Here is a 14,361-nt window from a genome sequence, read left to right on the forward strand (position 1 = left end):
ATATTCATGTCCATGAGTCCATTTCATAAAGCATGGGGGGGGGGGGTCCGTCACAGGACTTATCGTGCTTCCCCTCCCCCCAGACCCTGATTGGCCTGGGGGTGTGGGAGCATGGAGTGCATGAAGTTCCCCTGCCCCTGGAGAGAATTGCTAGCTGTTTTAAAACTGCTGTCAGTTCCTTCTAGATGCAGCAGCAAGAAGAGATCTTGCATGCTCCCCCCACCTCTAGTCCAAGGAGGGCCTGGGAGGGGAGCATGCAAAGTCTCTTGCCCCCTGCCCTTGCCTTGCCAGGGTCGTGCAGCAGCTATAGAGAATAGGGATGTTAAGTATTGATTAATTTCCATCACCTACTCAACTAGTTGATGAGGAAGAGGGCTTAACGCGCTCACTTCTGGCTCAGGGCACAGCTCCCTGCTGCTGCTCTGCACTCTTAAAGGGACAGAGAGGAGCCGGAGTGCAAAGCCTGCTATGTCCCTTTAAAAATGCAGAGTGGCGGGGGGAGCAGGTTCTTGTGCTGAAATAGAGAAATGGACCAGCAACTGCCACTTTAAAATGCAGAGTGGCAGCTGAGGGTTGTCTGACTCCTCTCTGTCCCTTTAATAGGGGGCAGGCGGAGTGATCGAGTAGTCGACGGTGTTACCCAATAAGCTTCTGCTTATTGGGTAGTCGACTACTCAACTACTCCTTCACATCCCTAATAGAGAATCGCTGGCTGTTTTAAAACCGCTTGTGTTTCTCTCCTGCCGCCATGTGCTCTTGGCAAGGGAGAGAAGATTTCGTACACTACCCTGTCCTCAGGTCTCGATTGGTTTGGGGGCGGGGGAATGGCAGGGTGGCCATGGGCCAGATCCACCAGTTTGGCATACCAAATCTGGCCGGCGGAGGTCCCTTTACCCACCCCTGCCTTAGGAGGTATCAGGATGATAACTGGCGATGAGGAGGAGGGTGGTGGCGATGAGGAAGATAATGGTTAAGATTTCAGAACATTTTGTGTCCTCGGGCAGCTGTGAGTGTATGCATAGTCAGATGTATATTCTGCATTATCTTGATCTACCTTGCTGAGTTAGTGTTTTTGTGACTTTTACTAAATGTACTAATAAACCATTACAAATACAGAAGGGTTCCTCAAGTATGAATAGTGATAGAAATGTAGCCGTGTTAGTCTGGGGTAGCTGAAGCAAAATGCAGGACAATGTAGCACTTTAAAGACTAACAAGATGGTTTATTAGATGATGAGCTTTCGTGGGCCAGACCCACTTCCTCAGATCAAATAGTGGAAGAAAGTAGTCACAACCATATATACCAAAGGATACAATTAAAAAAAATGAACAAATATGAAAAGGACAAATCACATTGCAGAACAGGAGGGGAATGCGGGGGCGGGGGGGGGGGAAGGAAGGTAAGTGTCTGTGAATTGATGATATTAGAGGTAGGGAGAGTGGGATGTTTGTGAGTTAATGGTATTAGAGGTGATAATTGGGGAAACTATCTTGGTAATGGGTGAGATAGTTCAAATGTTTAAGTCCTTGTTGGAAAGTGTCGAATTTTAACATGAATGACAGTTCAGAGGATTCCCTTTCAAGTGCAGATGTAAAAGGTCTTTGTAGCAGAATGCAGGTGGTTAAGTCATTGAGAGATCTGGACACATGGCCAAGAAACACTGGAGATATTCCACAGAGATTTCAACAACCTACACCCCACCATCAACCTCAGCCTGGACCATTCTACACGAGAGATCCACTTCCTGGACACCACCATACAAATCAACAATGGAAAATTAGACACCACTCTCTACAGAAAACCCACCGACTCATACAGTTACCTACATGCATCCAGCTCCCATCCAGAACACACCACACGATCCATCGTCTATAGCCAAGCCCTTCGATACAACCGCATCTGCTCTAATCCCACTGACAGAGACCAGAAGCTTCAGGATCTCTACCAAGCATTTATAAATCTCAACTACCCACCCAGAGAAATAAAAAAGCAAATTGAAAGAGCCAGACGAATACCTAGAAACCATCTACTTCAAGACAGACCCAAGAAAACCAACACTAGAACACCACTTGTCATCACCTACAACCCCCAACTTAAACCTGTCCAACACATTATCAATAAACTACAGCCTATATTGGAACAGGATAGCATACTCAAAGAGGCTCTGGGAGACAGACCCATAGTCTCCTATAGACAACCACCTAACCTCAAGATGATTCTTACCAACCACCACAGGACATACCACACTAATACCAACCCTGGTACCTTCCCTTGCAACAAACCCCGTTGCCAGCTTTGTCCACATATTCATTCTGCTGATACCATTATTGGACCTAACCAAGTGAGTTATAAGATCAAGAACACATACTCCTGCGCATCCAGAAATATAATCTATGCTATCATGTGCCGAAAGTGTCCGTCTGCTATGTACATTGGACAAACATCTCAGACACTTTGCCAAAGGATTAATGCCCACAAAACAGATATCAGACAGGATCACAAAGAAAAAACAGTTTCTTGCCATTTTAACCAGAAAGGACACTCTCTCAATGACTTAACCACCTGCATTCTGCTACAAAGACCTTTTACATCTGCACTTGAAAGGGAATCCTCTGAACTGTCATTCATGTTAAGTCCTTGTTGGAAAGTGTCAAATTTTAACAAACATTTGAACTATCTCACCCATTACCAAGATAGTTTCCCCAATTATCACCTCTAATACCATTAACTCACAAACATCCCACTCTCCCTACCTCTAATATCATCAATTCACAGACACTTACCTTCCTTCCTCCCCCTCCCCCCCGCATTCCCCTCCTGTTCTGCAATGTGATTTGTCCTTTTCATATTTGTTCCTTTTTTTTAATTGTATCCTTTGGTATATATGGTTGTGACTACTTTCTTCCACTATTTGATCTGAGGAAGTGGGTCTGGCCCACGAAAGCTCATCATCTAATAAACCATCTTGTTAGTCTTTAAAGTGCTACATTGTCCTGCAGTAATTTTAATAATACTGAGCCTGATCTTGGAACAAGAACCTATCAAACCTGAGTGATCACTTGGAATTTGTAGGTGATTTGTATAATTCATATACAATTCATGAACTGGAACACAAAAGAGAGGGACTTGTTTCCTGACAAGGATATATCTTCCCCCAAGACCTCCAATCTCTTGATGGTGATGAGCTCCACCACCTAAGCTAAAGGAATAACATCTTTATCTGATAGGATTAGTAGGCTCTTGTGTGGACCTGCCCCTCCAGTGGAACACACAGCACATTTACCTATCCCAAGTATCATTCAGCTTCTGCTACAAATGAGGATAGCAGAGATTACACAAGGCCACTTCTAGCCGAGCCAGGACTATCAACTGTATAGCAAAACAGTCATGAAGATGTGCTGCCTCTCAGAATAGGCCACATCTATGTGCTTGGCTGTGCTGTTGTCACGTTACTGGATTTTAAAGGGAGAAGCCAGATCATTGCTGCACCCTTGGCGGGGGGCTGTTTGCCCCCAAAGTATATTCAAAGGGGGCCATGTGAGGTGTCAAATGAAAGCTTATGTTCTACTGATTCTGTATATGCTATTCATGTACTTGTATGATATCTGTATGTGGAGTTATAAACATGTACTTTGTGCTTATGCTGGAAGATTCTCTGTTTGAGACAAAGCAACAGGAAGGAATGTCCAGTCAGTGACTATGCTAATTAGCAAGGCTCCAGGGACGTGGCTCTCTAGGTGCCAAATACACATCTGAGGAATGTGTCTGGGACATGCAAACCAGCCAGTGTCTGATGTCCGCTGACATGGGACACAGGGATAGGTCACTGGGCCATGTGACCTGCTCTGGCCAGGAAGATGCCAGGGGAGGTTTATAAATGCCATGTGGCAATCTCCATTTGGTTTGCAATTCTGTTTCTGATCCCAAATGCTGCCTTGTGAGGGACAGAGAGCTGGGAAGAATTATGGACCCATCCTGACACAGGATGTATACCAAAAACTTTTAAGATAGCAGTTTATCACATCTCTGCTAAGAGCCTGCATTGAGAACTGGGTGATTCGATGCATGTCATGTATTCTCCTTTAACAACCTTACTCTCATGCTTTTCTTTCTTTTAGTAATAAACCTTTAGATTTTAGATTCTAAAGGATTGGCCCAGTGTAATCCTGTTGGTAAGATCCAAAGTGTAAATTGACCGGGGATCTGTGGCTGGTTCTTTGGGATCAGAAAGACCCATTCGGGGAAGGTGAGATTGGGTTCTATAATCCCTCACCTGTGATAGGCCCAGGGCTGATTGTGGCACAAGGAGAGCAGGGTTGTTGGAGGGGTTTTTCTCGGTGAGACCAGTTTGTGGCCTGTTTGGAAGGTCTCCGGTCTGGGGCTGTAAAAAGCCCTGGTTTGGAGCAATTCACCCTGAGCGGACTCCCTCAGCAGTGCCCAGACCCGGCCCAGTCTGTCACAGATGTCTAGGGATGTAAAATCCCGATTAATCCGTTAACCAGCTAAATGTTAGATTAACCGAATGTTTAACCAGTTAACCGACTAAGCAGGATCCAGCCCTGGGGCTGCTGCTGCCACCAGAGGCAGGCTCCCAGCTCCGGTCCCAGGGCCACTGCCGCCAGCAGGCTCCCAGCATGTGGTTGCTGCCACCGCTGGCGGCAGGATGCTTCTGGGCCATGGAGTTGCTTCCGCCACCAATGGCAGGAGACTCACAGCCTTGGCCCCTGTTCCCACTGGGGCAGCCCTTAACCCGTGGCAGGCCATGGGCAGGAGGCTGCTCCCGGGCACTGGTTAACCAGTACCCAGTAAGCATCACCTCGTAAGGTTGATGCTTACTAGCTAACTGGTTATCCAGTCGTATCCCTAGCGCTGTCCTAGTGAGACGGGTGCTCCACCATACCACTTCTGCCCAGCTGGACTAGCCTCACAAGAAGTTTGTATGTGGTAGAATTCCTGGGGAGTGAAGGAGGAAGGAAGTGGCGAGAAGAGAAGCAGTCACCGTATATTTAGGGCACTACATGGGGACCAAGGGTAGCTGGGGGGAGGGTGTCTCTTTCTGTGACACAGACTTCCCATGCTAAGTTGGGCAGGTCACTTAAGCCAAATATTGGGAAGTGGCCCTAACTTCATCCTTAACCTCTCTGCCTAAATTCCTTCTCTGTAAGATGGGGATAATTGTAATCACTGGAGCTGGGTAAGGAGAAGCGAGGGGTTTGAAGGGGCACAGCTTTCCCAGATCTGTGTCAACCTGTTCTTAACTTCCAAAGGCCAGGATTCCACCACCACCCTGAGAAGGCTGAGGGGTGGGGAGGGTTCCTTCTCACTCCACTCCATTGGAGGTCCGTGATCTCCAGTGCTCATGGGGCAAGACCCTTCTGCTCTTTAGCCTCCCTCTGTCTCTCTAGGTCTGACTGCCTGTCTCCTCTCTCCCCTCCTGCTCGCTGTCCCACTGTGGGTGAGCGAGCTTCTCCAGCTTAACTGTGCAGCAGTGTCCCTGTGGCTGTGTCCCTGCAGCTGCACAGACCACCTCTCTTCTTGGGTGTCCCTCCCCACCACAAGGAGCTGGAGTGCTGGGCAGTAGGGACTCTCTACCTGAGTGGGGAGCATGCCAGCTGGGGCAGGAGTTCTGTAGAGATTCAGTTGGTTCTGCAGTCCCTCATGCTATACCTGCAGCAGGATCTCTAGCTATGCTGTAAACCAGGGGTGGGGAACCTAAGGCCCAAGGGCTGGATGTGGCCTTGCACTTGCCTGGATCCCAAGGCTTGGAGCTTCCCTCCAGCATTGGGGAGCCCACACTGGCACTCCAGGCCCTCTGCTGTCCTCCTAAAGGCTGGAGCACACAGCCTACTAGCCTGGGCCCTACCTAGGCTCTGGTGTGCACGGGAAACGAGGGGAGTGTCTTTCTCCTTCTCAGTTGGGCCACGTGTGGGTCAGCGGCCCCACCCCTGCTGTAAACACTGGCAGGAGAGTGTGGCTGAGCAAAGAGCCAATAACATACAAAGGTAGGTCCTAGCAGAACAAAGGCAAATCTGATGCCAGTACCCTCCTTTCTCTCCTCCCTCTTCTGGCTGGTGTAATATCCTGGGCACTTGCCACCTTCCTTCTAGTGGGTCATATGAGCCCAGGTTGCAGTGCCTGGCCTGTTTGGTATATCGCCACATGTGCAGAAGGAGGGACTGGTGCACAGGCTCCACCAGGCTGCTGTATTCCCCAGCACTGACACTGGGTCCATGGTCCTAACCCAGACCTCAGTAGGGACACTGAGTGAGGTAAGAAGTGGGCATGTCTGGACCCAGGAGCCTTGTCTGGCTTGGGGGTGGCAGTGGGCATGGTCAGGCTGGAGCGTGAAGGGGCTGATCTCTGGGGTTATGTCTTTACTAGACACCACCTAAAGGGGGAGTGGGCATGAGGGTGCCAGAGACCACATCCTACCGGCCTGTCTGGGAGGGATGTCCGGGGCCCAGGAGTCCTCTCTGCATGGTGTATGTTGTGCTGTCTGGGACACAGCTGCCAAATATGACACTGCTTTCACTGCACATAACCCAGTCGTGCTCAGGGCTGCAGGCTCCGGCTGCAGGCTCCAGCTGTTGCCCCAGGAACAGCATGGAAGGCTCCTTTACAGGACTCCAACTGCAACAATGACACATGATAAACGGTAACTCACAGTCCCCTGCCAAGGTTGGGGGATCTGTTCTCTCATTGGCTGTGTGGAGAGACTGAGGCACAGGCATGGGCACGGAGGGGGCTTGTGCCCACGAGCCCCGACCCCAATGCTGTGCTGAGAACAGTGTCTTGGCGGGCAGCAAATCAAATGACACAGAAAAAAGGCTATTGTCGTTCCAGAAGCACTGTCCCATCGGATAGGTATTGCGGTACTGTTATATTGCGGTACTGTGTTGTTGCAATACTGTTATATTGCGGTACTGTGTTGTTGCAATACTGTTATATTGCGTAGGTACTGTGGTACTGTTCTGTTGTTGGAATGCAATACATTTCAATGTGGTAACAGCCTAGAGTAATTTGTCAGCGTCTTCCCCTTCCCCCTTGCTTGTGCCAAATCTTATCCGTCATGCTGTACTTCTTTCCCTGGCTCAGACAATGCTCGTCTTCATGGCTGAGGTTGGTGCTTCCTAGCTCTGCGGCAGGTGCTTTCTTAGGGGATCCACTGATGAGGAAGTAACAGACTTTGAGTTGGATTCTTTCTCTCGTCCCTTTTGTCTTTTCTTCTCACCCAGCCATGGCAACTCCCATTTCTTTGCACTGTTTTCCACTGACTCTCTGTGACCTCTGGACTAGAGGTGTGTTCGCGGCAATCCCAGCTGCCAGTTACTTATCTCCGCTCTTAAAGGGCAACGAAATCAGCTTTCTTAGCTGCCGAAGGTGTGGGGGCGTAGAGCGCGTCAGTTCTGACGCTGCCTCTGTCTCCTGCCCACACATGTTGTTCCTGCAGGTGACAGACAGTTCTCCATATCCCTCTCCTTTTAGAAGTGAATAGGCCCCAAAAGCTCTCCCCTCTGCAGGAGTTGTGATGGAGAGGAGAGGGCTAATCAAAGCCTCTGATGTCTGGTTCCTCGCATCCCCTCTGACTTCCGTGAGGATGGAGCACTGAGCAGCTTCTCCATTAAGATCTGGCACCGTTAGTTCCCTTGGGCCAGGCTCTGATGCTCGTTGTCTCTGCTCTTCTCTCACTGCTAAGCAGGTGTGCAGGTGAAGGATTATGTCCACAATGGTGTACCCAAGGGAGGAGAAGCTGGACAAGCTGAGCCAGGAGGAGATCATCTCCAACACCAAACTGGTGATGCAGGGGCTGGAGGCCCTCAAGAACGAGCACAACTCCATCCTGCACAGTCTGCTGGAGACCATCAAGTGTCTGAAGAAGGATGAGGAGGCCAACCTGGTGCATGAGAAATCCAACCTGCTCCGCAAGTCAGTGGAGATGATTGAGTTGGGGCTCGGTGAGGCTCAGGTGAGCGACGGGGAGATACGCTAGAAGCCCACTGGATGGGGTCACCTGGGGGTCTGGCAGAGACGGGCAGATAACACAGAGCCCTCTCCGGGGCTACAGAATCCTCTGCCAGAGCTGAGCCTGGTACTGACGAACCTCTGTCTAGAGCAGCAGATGGGGGTGCAGCCAGGGGCGGCCCTAGACTAGCTGCCAGCCACTGGCGCCCTCGGCGAACCATGCAATGGCCCCCCCAACCCCAAGGGCAGATATCGACTGAGGGGTTTGGTTCTGTGCGGGGGAGAGGGGGGCTGGGGATGGAGTTCTGTGGCTGGGGGCCGAGGGGCTGGGGGGCCAGGGAGAGGGAACAGGGTGCCAATCGGGGAGAGAGTCTCCTGTACCCGCCTCCTCCCAAGATCCCACCCCCCCAGAAAGAAGCCGGCATGCGCCTCTCCCGGGGCAACCCCCCCCTCCTGCGGCACAGGGAAAACCCCTCCGCGTTCCTTCTCCCCTGGGGCCGACCCCCTCCCTCCCGCGGCACAGGGGAACTCCCCCGACCCCTCCCTTCCCCGAGGCCAACCCCCCCATGTTCCTCCTCCCCCGGGGCCGACCCCCTCCCTCCCGCGGCACAGGGGAAACCCCCCCCGACCCCTCCCTTCCCCAGGGGCGACCCCCCCGTGTTCCTCCTTCCCCGGGGCCGACCCCCTCCCTCCCTCCCGCGGCACAGGGGAACTCCCCCGACCCCTCCCTTCCCCGAGGCCAACCCCCCCATGTTCCTCCTTCCCCGGGGCCGACCCCCTCCCTCCCGCGGCACAGGGGAAACCCCCCCCGACCCCTCCCTTCCCCAGGGCCGACCCCCCCGTGTTCCTCCTTCCCCGGGGCCGACCCCCTCCCTCCCTCCTGCGGCACAGGGGAAACCCCCCTGACCCCTCCCTTCCCCAGGGCCGACCCCCCCGCGTTCCTCCTCCCGCGGCACGGGGGAAACCACCCCCATGTGCTGCCTCTCCCAAGACTTACCCCCCTCCTGGCCGCAGGGAAGCCGTGCTCTAGGTAAGGCACCGGAAAGGGAATGGGAAATGGAAGGGGCAGGGTTTGGAATTTGGCGCCCCGTGCAACTTGGTGCCCTAGGTGGCTGCCTAGTTTGCCTATAGGCACGGGCCGCCCCGGGTGCAGTGTAGTGGGGCTGCCTTGAGAGGCTGTGCTGGGTCTCCTGCTGCACTGCTGATGTTACTGTTGGCTTGGCCCAGGTGATGATGGCTCTGTCCAACCACCTGAATGCAGTGGAGTCGGAGAAGCAGAAGCTGCGTGCCCAGGTGCGGAGACTGTGCCAGGAGAACCAGTGGCTGCGAGACGAGCTGGCAAACACCCAGCAGAAGCTGCAGCGCAGTGAGCAGACGGTGGCCCAGCTGGAGGAGGAGAAGAAGCACCTGGAGTTCATGAACCAGCTGAAGAAATACGATGAGGATGTCTCGCCATCAGTGAGTCATCACTGGGCGCGCTCACTCCAGAGCCATCCCCCAGGGCTGAGTCGAGGGAGGGGTGGACGGGCCCTCCAGGGCCCATGGCCTGTGCTCTGGACTTGCAGCACTTTCACAGCCCTGCCCCCGGGACTCCTCCGCCCCAGAGGAGGAGTGCGCCTTCCCTTTCCTGAGCCAGGGCCTGTTTACTAAGGAGCTAGCTGTGTTGTGGGCCCCTGCCTGGCAGGAGTGAGAGTCTGCGTGGGGGTGGGCTCACTGACTGGGGGACTGGACCCATAGGGTAGGGGGAGCACCTGTCTGGCCTCATGGGGCACTGGACCGTGTACAGCTGGTCTCACTGGGGTGCTGGCACCTTGCGCTCATGGTTCTAACCCTCCCCCGCCAGGAGGAGAAGGAAGGGGACTCCTCAAAGGACTCTCTGGATGATCTGTTCCCGAACGAAGAGGAGGAGCATGGGGCAGGATGTAAGTGGTTCCAGTCTCCTCCCCTCCCCCACCTTCTGAGGCCTGTAGTAAGAGCCCTGGCTGGTTGGAGGTGCGTGGGTAGCCGAGCCTGGCTGGTCCTGTGAGCCCAAACGATGTGCCACTGGCCCGGTTCCTTGTGTGCTTGCAGTGCCCCACCAGCACAGCAGCGCCGCGGCAGCCGCTCAGCAGGGCGGCTACGAGATCCCGGCGCGCCTGCGCACTCTCCACAACCTGGTGATCCAGTACGCCTCCCAGGGGCGCTACGAGGTGGCCGTGCCGCTCTGCAAGCAGGCGCTGGAGGACCTGGAGAAGACATCAGGTCATGACCATCCTGACGTAGCCACCATGCTCAACATCCTGGCATTGGTGTACAGGTTAGTCTGGGGGCCCTGTCGCTCCTTCCCGTCTGGCAGATGTGGGGCTTCTGCATCTGGCAGAGTCTCCCTTTGGAAACTGCTGGGGATCCGGTGATGGCCAGGAAGCCTAGGCCCTGTTGGCCTGGGGTGGACTTCACAGACAGGCATGGAGAGCTGTGGGACATGGGGAGGCAAGGGAGAGGACAGGCTGGAATGGGGGAGAGAGCTGTGATTGGTGAGGCTTATGGGGAATTGGAGAAGGCTTCAGGGTTGGGGATGGGCTCCATGTGTTCAGTCCCAGCACTCTGCTGACCCCTGGTCTAGGTCTAGCCTTTCAGACATGGCGTGCCCCAGCATTCCCTCCTGCCCTGGTCCGTGCCACTCTCCACCGCACGCCCCACTTGGTCTCCTGCCCTGGCTCCCAGGCAGGCGGAGGCCGTGCAGCTCCCGTGTCCCGTCTCCCCAGAGCACGGGGGAAGGTAGGGTGGATAAGGCAGCGCAAGTCGCAGGAAGCCAGCGCTGGCTCCAATCTTGTGGGGGACACGATGCTGGACCTCCAGCATGGGTGCCCCATTGTGGGGAGTGGGAGCAAGGGGGAGCCAGTTTGTTTGCATGTCACTGAAAATCAGCTTGTGCCACTTGCGACACAAGCACCATATGCTGGCAACCCCTCCCCGAGACCGTGACTCACTGGCTTTGTGCTGCAGGGATCAGAATAAATACAAAGAGGCCGCTCACCTGCTGAATGACGCACTCTCCATTCGCGAGAAGACACTGGGGAAAGACCATCCTGCAGTGAGTATCTGCTGCCCTGGCACTGGAGGCCCATGTCCCTGCTGGCTCGGGTGCGGGGGCCAGGCAGGCAGGAAGCAGCGTCGTGCCCCTCGCCACGGACCCCCCCTTTGTCCACACTGCATGTGGCTGGGCAGCTTATTGCTTGCACAGCAGGCTGCCCCAGAAAGCCCTGAGTGGCAGGGAGTGGGCACTCTGCCCTGAGCTCCCAACATGTGGCAGGCGAGGGCACGTGCAGGCCCAGTCCTGACGGCAGCTGTATTGGGAAGAGTTTGGGCTCTACCCTGGGCATGTTGGATAACTCTTTGCTGCCTCCTTAATACACCTGGCTCCTGCGTGCTGCCAAGCTGCGGCTGTCCCTCGCCCCAGCAGCTGCGGGGGTGCGTGCAAAGGGGCCATGATGGCCCTGCTCTGCACCTCTTCTCCCCGTTGTGTGCTCCTTTTGGCTCCTTCTCATTTCACTGGGGCGTGGCTTGTTCCGTAGGTGGCTGCAACCCTTAACAATCTGGCTGTTCTCTATGGCAAGAGGGGAAAGTACAAGGAGGCAGAGCCACTGTGCAAGCGAGCCCTGGAAATCCGCGAGAAGGTACCAGCCAGAACACCCCACCGATGGGCTACTCCCTGCCCCTGAGACCAGGGAGAGGGTACCAGCATCGCCCTTCCTCGACGACTCCTATACGCCTGCCCAGGGGGAGGAACGAGTGCCTGATCTGAGGTTTTCAGTCCCTTAGCCAAAGGTTGGGGTGTGTGGCAGCAGTGGGCAGGCAGGCAGACAAGGTGGTTACGAAGTTCTCCTCTGACCTCAGGGCCCTGAAAAACATCCAGCAGGTCCCTGTAGTTACCCCTGGTCCCCAGCGCTGATTTCTGCCACCTGCTGTCCTCCTGCCTCCAGCTTAGTTTTGTAGTCCCAGGGTCTCCTCCTCCATTCATTGCCCATGTACCTTTGCTGTGACAACTCCAGGTATTCTGCCCCAACGGCTACAGGCCATGCCCACTGAGGGACCAGCTGGAGGCTACTTGCTCCCTGCCTTTGAGCTTCTGGGGGTGTGACGGACCGGGCCGGGGCTGGGCACAGCTGAGGGCGTCCACTCAGGGTGAATTGCTCAAACTTGGGCTCCTTACAGCCCCAGACTGGAGACCTTCCCAAATAGGCCACAGACCAGTCCCACTGAGCGCTTCAGTTGCTAGCCTGGCCAGCCAGAAGTCTCACAAGCAAACCCCTCTGACACCCCAGCTCTCTCCGTGCCCCAAACAGCCCCGGGCCTAACGCACAGGTGAGGGATTTTATAACCCAATCTCACCTACCCCGAACGAGTTCTGTCCGAACCCAAGAAACCAGCCACAGGTCCCGATCAGTGTACACGCTGGATCTCACCCACGAATCACACTGAGCCAGTCCTTTAGAATCTACAACCTAAGGGTTTATTACTAAAAAAAAGAAAAGCCTGAGAGTGAGGTTGCTAAAGTATCATATGTTACATGCATCGAATCCCCCAGTTCTCGACGAAGGCTCGCAGCAGAGATGTTCTAACTGCAGGCTTAAAAGTCTTTGGTGCACATCCTATGTCAGGATGGGTCCACAGTTCTTTCTGGCTCCTCGATCCTTGCACTGCTGCCTCTGGGATGAAGAGCTGAGCTGAGCACCAAGATGGAGTCAGCCACATGGCCTATTTATATCCCCCCTGGCTTCTTCCAAGCTGGAGAGACCATGTGACTCTCTGGCCAGGCACCTAGATTCCTTCCCAGGTGGGTCTCTAGTACTTAAGAGATCTGTTGTCCCTGGAGCCTTGCTAATTAGCATGTCCATAGGCTGAGCCCACTGCTCAACCACATACAGAGAAAATCCCAGTCTCCATACAGAGTACATGTTTATAGCTACACACACAGACATTATACAATCACATGAATAGCATATATAGAATCAGTATAAGATAAGCTTTCATTTGACACCTCACATGGCCCCCTTTGTACCAGCTTCTGGGGCAAACACCCCCCATGGGCGCAGCAGTGACCTGGCTGCTCCCCTTAAAATCCAGTAACATGACGGGCTGCTGAGTAAAGGCCAGCATGCTAGTGTCCCTCAGTAAAGCAGGGCATTCCTAGGAGTCCAAGGAGGGGCAGCCAGGGGTCCGTCATGGTCTCAAAGGGGTTCTTTCTAAGGCCTCCTTTCTCTGGCTTCCCCAGGTTCTAGGCAAGGACCATCCAGATGTGGCCAAGCAGCTGAACAACCTGGCACTGCTGTGCCAGAACCAGACCAAGTACGAGGAGGTGGAGTACTACTACCGCCGAGCGCTGGATATCTACGAGAGACGCCTGGGCCCAGACGACCCCAATGTGGCCAAGACCAAGAACAACTTGGTGCGCCTGCAGGGAGAAGGGGCTGTGTCGGGACCAAGGGGGGCATTTGGGTCAGTGGGGGAGGGCCTGGGAAGCGGATGGGGGTGGCGCCTAGGGATATTCCCACGTGGCTCAGTGAAGCTTGAACTTTCTGTATTAACTGCAGGCCTCCTGCTACTTGAAACAAGGGAAATACAAGGAAGCTGAGGTGCTGTACAAGGATATCCTCACCCGCGCCCACGTGAAGGAGTTTGGCTCTGTGGATGGTATGTTCGGCTGGAAGGGGTGGGAGAGTGGGGAGCCGCTCCCCACTCCAGCCGTGGGACTGGCTTGATGCGATGTCCCCTCTGCTGGCAGGGTGCGTCCCTTCACGGCCTACTGCACCTGCCTGGGCTTATCTCTGTGCAGTTCACTGCTCTCCGCTGCCTGACTGCAAAGGGAGAAAGCCCCCTGCAGGCTGGCACCATGGTCAGAACCCGCCGTGTGCAGCGCCGCTGTACAGTGTGGCTGCGGCTGTGACTGCACGGGCGTCCCTGAGCACAGCACTGGCTTGCCCTCTCCCTCCTGAGCGTGGCTGGGGGCTTTCCCTGGTGTTGAGAGGAGGTCACTGGTGGTGGAAAGCAGCTCCGTGACTGAAATCAACAAGGACAGACACAGCCTGCCAGGATTGGGGAGAGCCCCACAGTGCCCCCAGGATGCTGGCTGGTGCCTGGGAGGGTGGAGCTGCAGCCTGTGCCAGGTGGGTAGGTGGGCGAGGCAGAGCTCGGGGCTGAGTTGGTGAGCGGCCCTCTCTTGTGTTTTGTCCCACAGAAGAGCACAAGCCGATCTGGATGCATGCGGAGGAGAGGGAGGAGATGAGCAAGGTGAGGGGGAGAGGGCCTCTGGCAGTCTGAGCCTGTCTGCCAGGGCAGGAGGGCGGTCCTGTTCTGGAAACTGGCGTCTGCTCTTCCCCAGGGCAGGAGGGGAGTGTGCTTTGTGGAACAGGTGCTGCA

The 14,361-nt window shown here is 54.7% G+C and overlaps 1 protein-coding gene across 6 annotated transcripts in view; it reads left to right on the forward strand.

Annotated features, from left to right (window-relative positions):
• The window catches only part of KLC4 (kinesin light chain 4), a 56,004-nt gene that overhangs the window by 14,133 nt on the left and 27,510 nt on the right, over positions 1–14,361 (forward strand). For all 6 annotated transcript variants that reach the window (XM_075925927.1, XM_075925929.1, XM_075925930.1 and 3 more), the window contains 9 exons: positions 7,700–7,966; positions 9,190–9,420; positions 9,806–9,884; positions 10,033–10,258; positions 10,948–11,035; positions 11,517–11,618; positions 13,217–13,390; positions 13,536–13,635; positions 14,180–14,232. In XM_075925927.1, the coding sequence (XP_075782042.1) occupies positions 7,718–7,966; positions 9,190–9,420; positions 9,806–9,884; positions 10,033–10,258; positions 10,948–11,035; positions 11,517–11,618; positions 13,217–13,390; positions 13,536–13,635; positions 14,180–14,232 (1,302 nt within the window). In that variant the 5' untranslated portion in view covers positions 7,700–7,717. The remainder of the gene's footprint in view (positions 1–7,699; positions 7,967–9,189; positions 9,421–9,805; positions 9,885–10,032; positions 10,259–10,947; positions 11,036–11,516; positions 11,619–13,216; positions 13,391–13,535; positions 13,636–14,179; positions 14,233–14,361) is intronic.

This window comes from Pelodiscus sinensis, chromosome 3, assembly GCF_049634645.1.
Source record: "Pelodiscus sinensis isolate JC-2024 chromosome 3, ASM4963464v1, whole genome shotgun sequence".
Classification (NCBI taxonomy): domain Eukaryota; kingdom Metazoa; phylum Chordata; order Testudines; family Trionychidae; genus Pelodiscus; species Pelodiscus sinensis.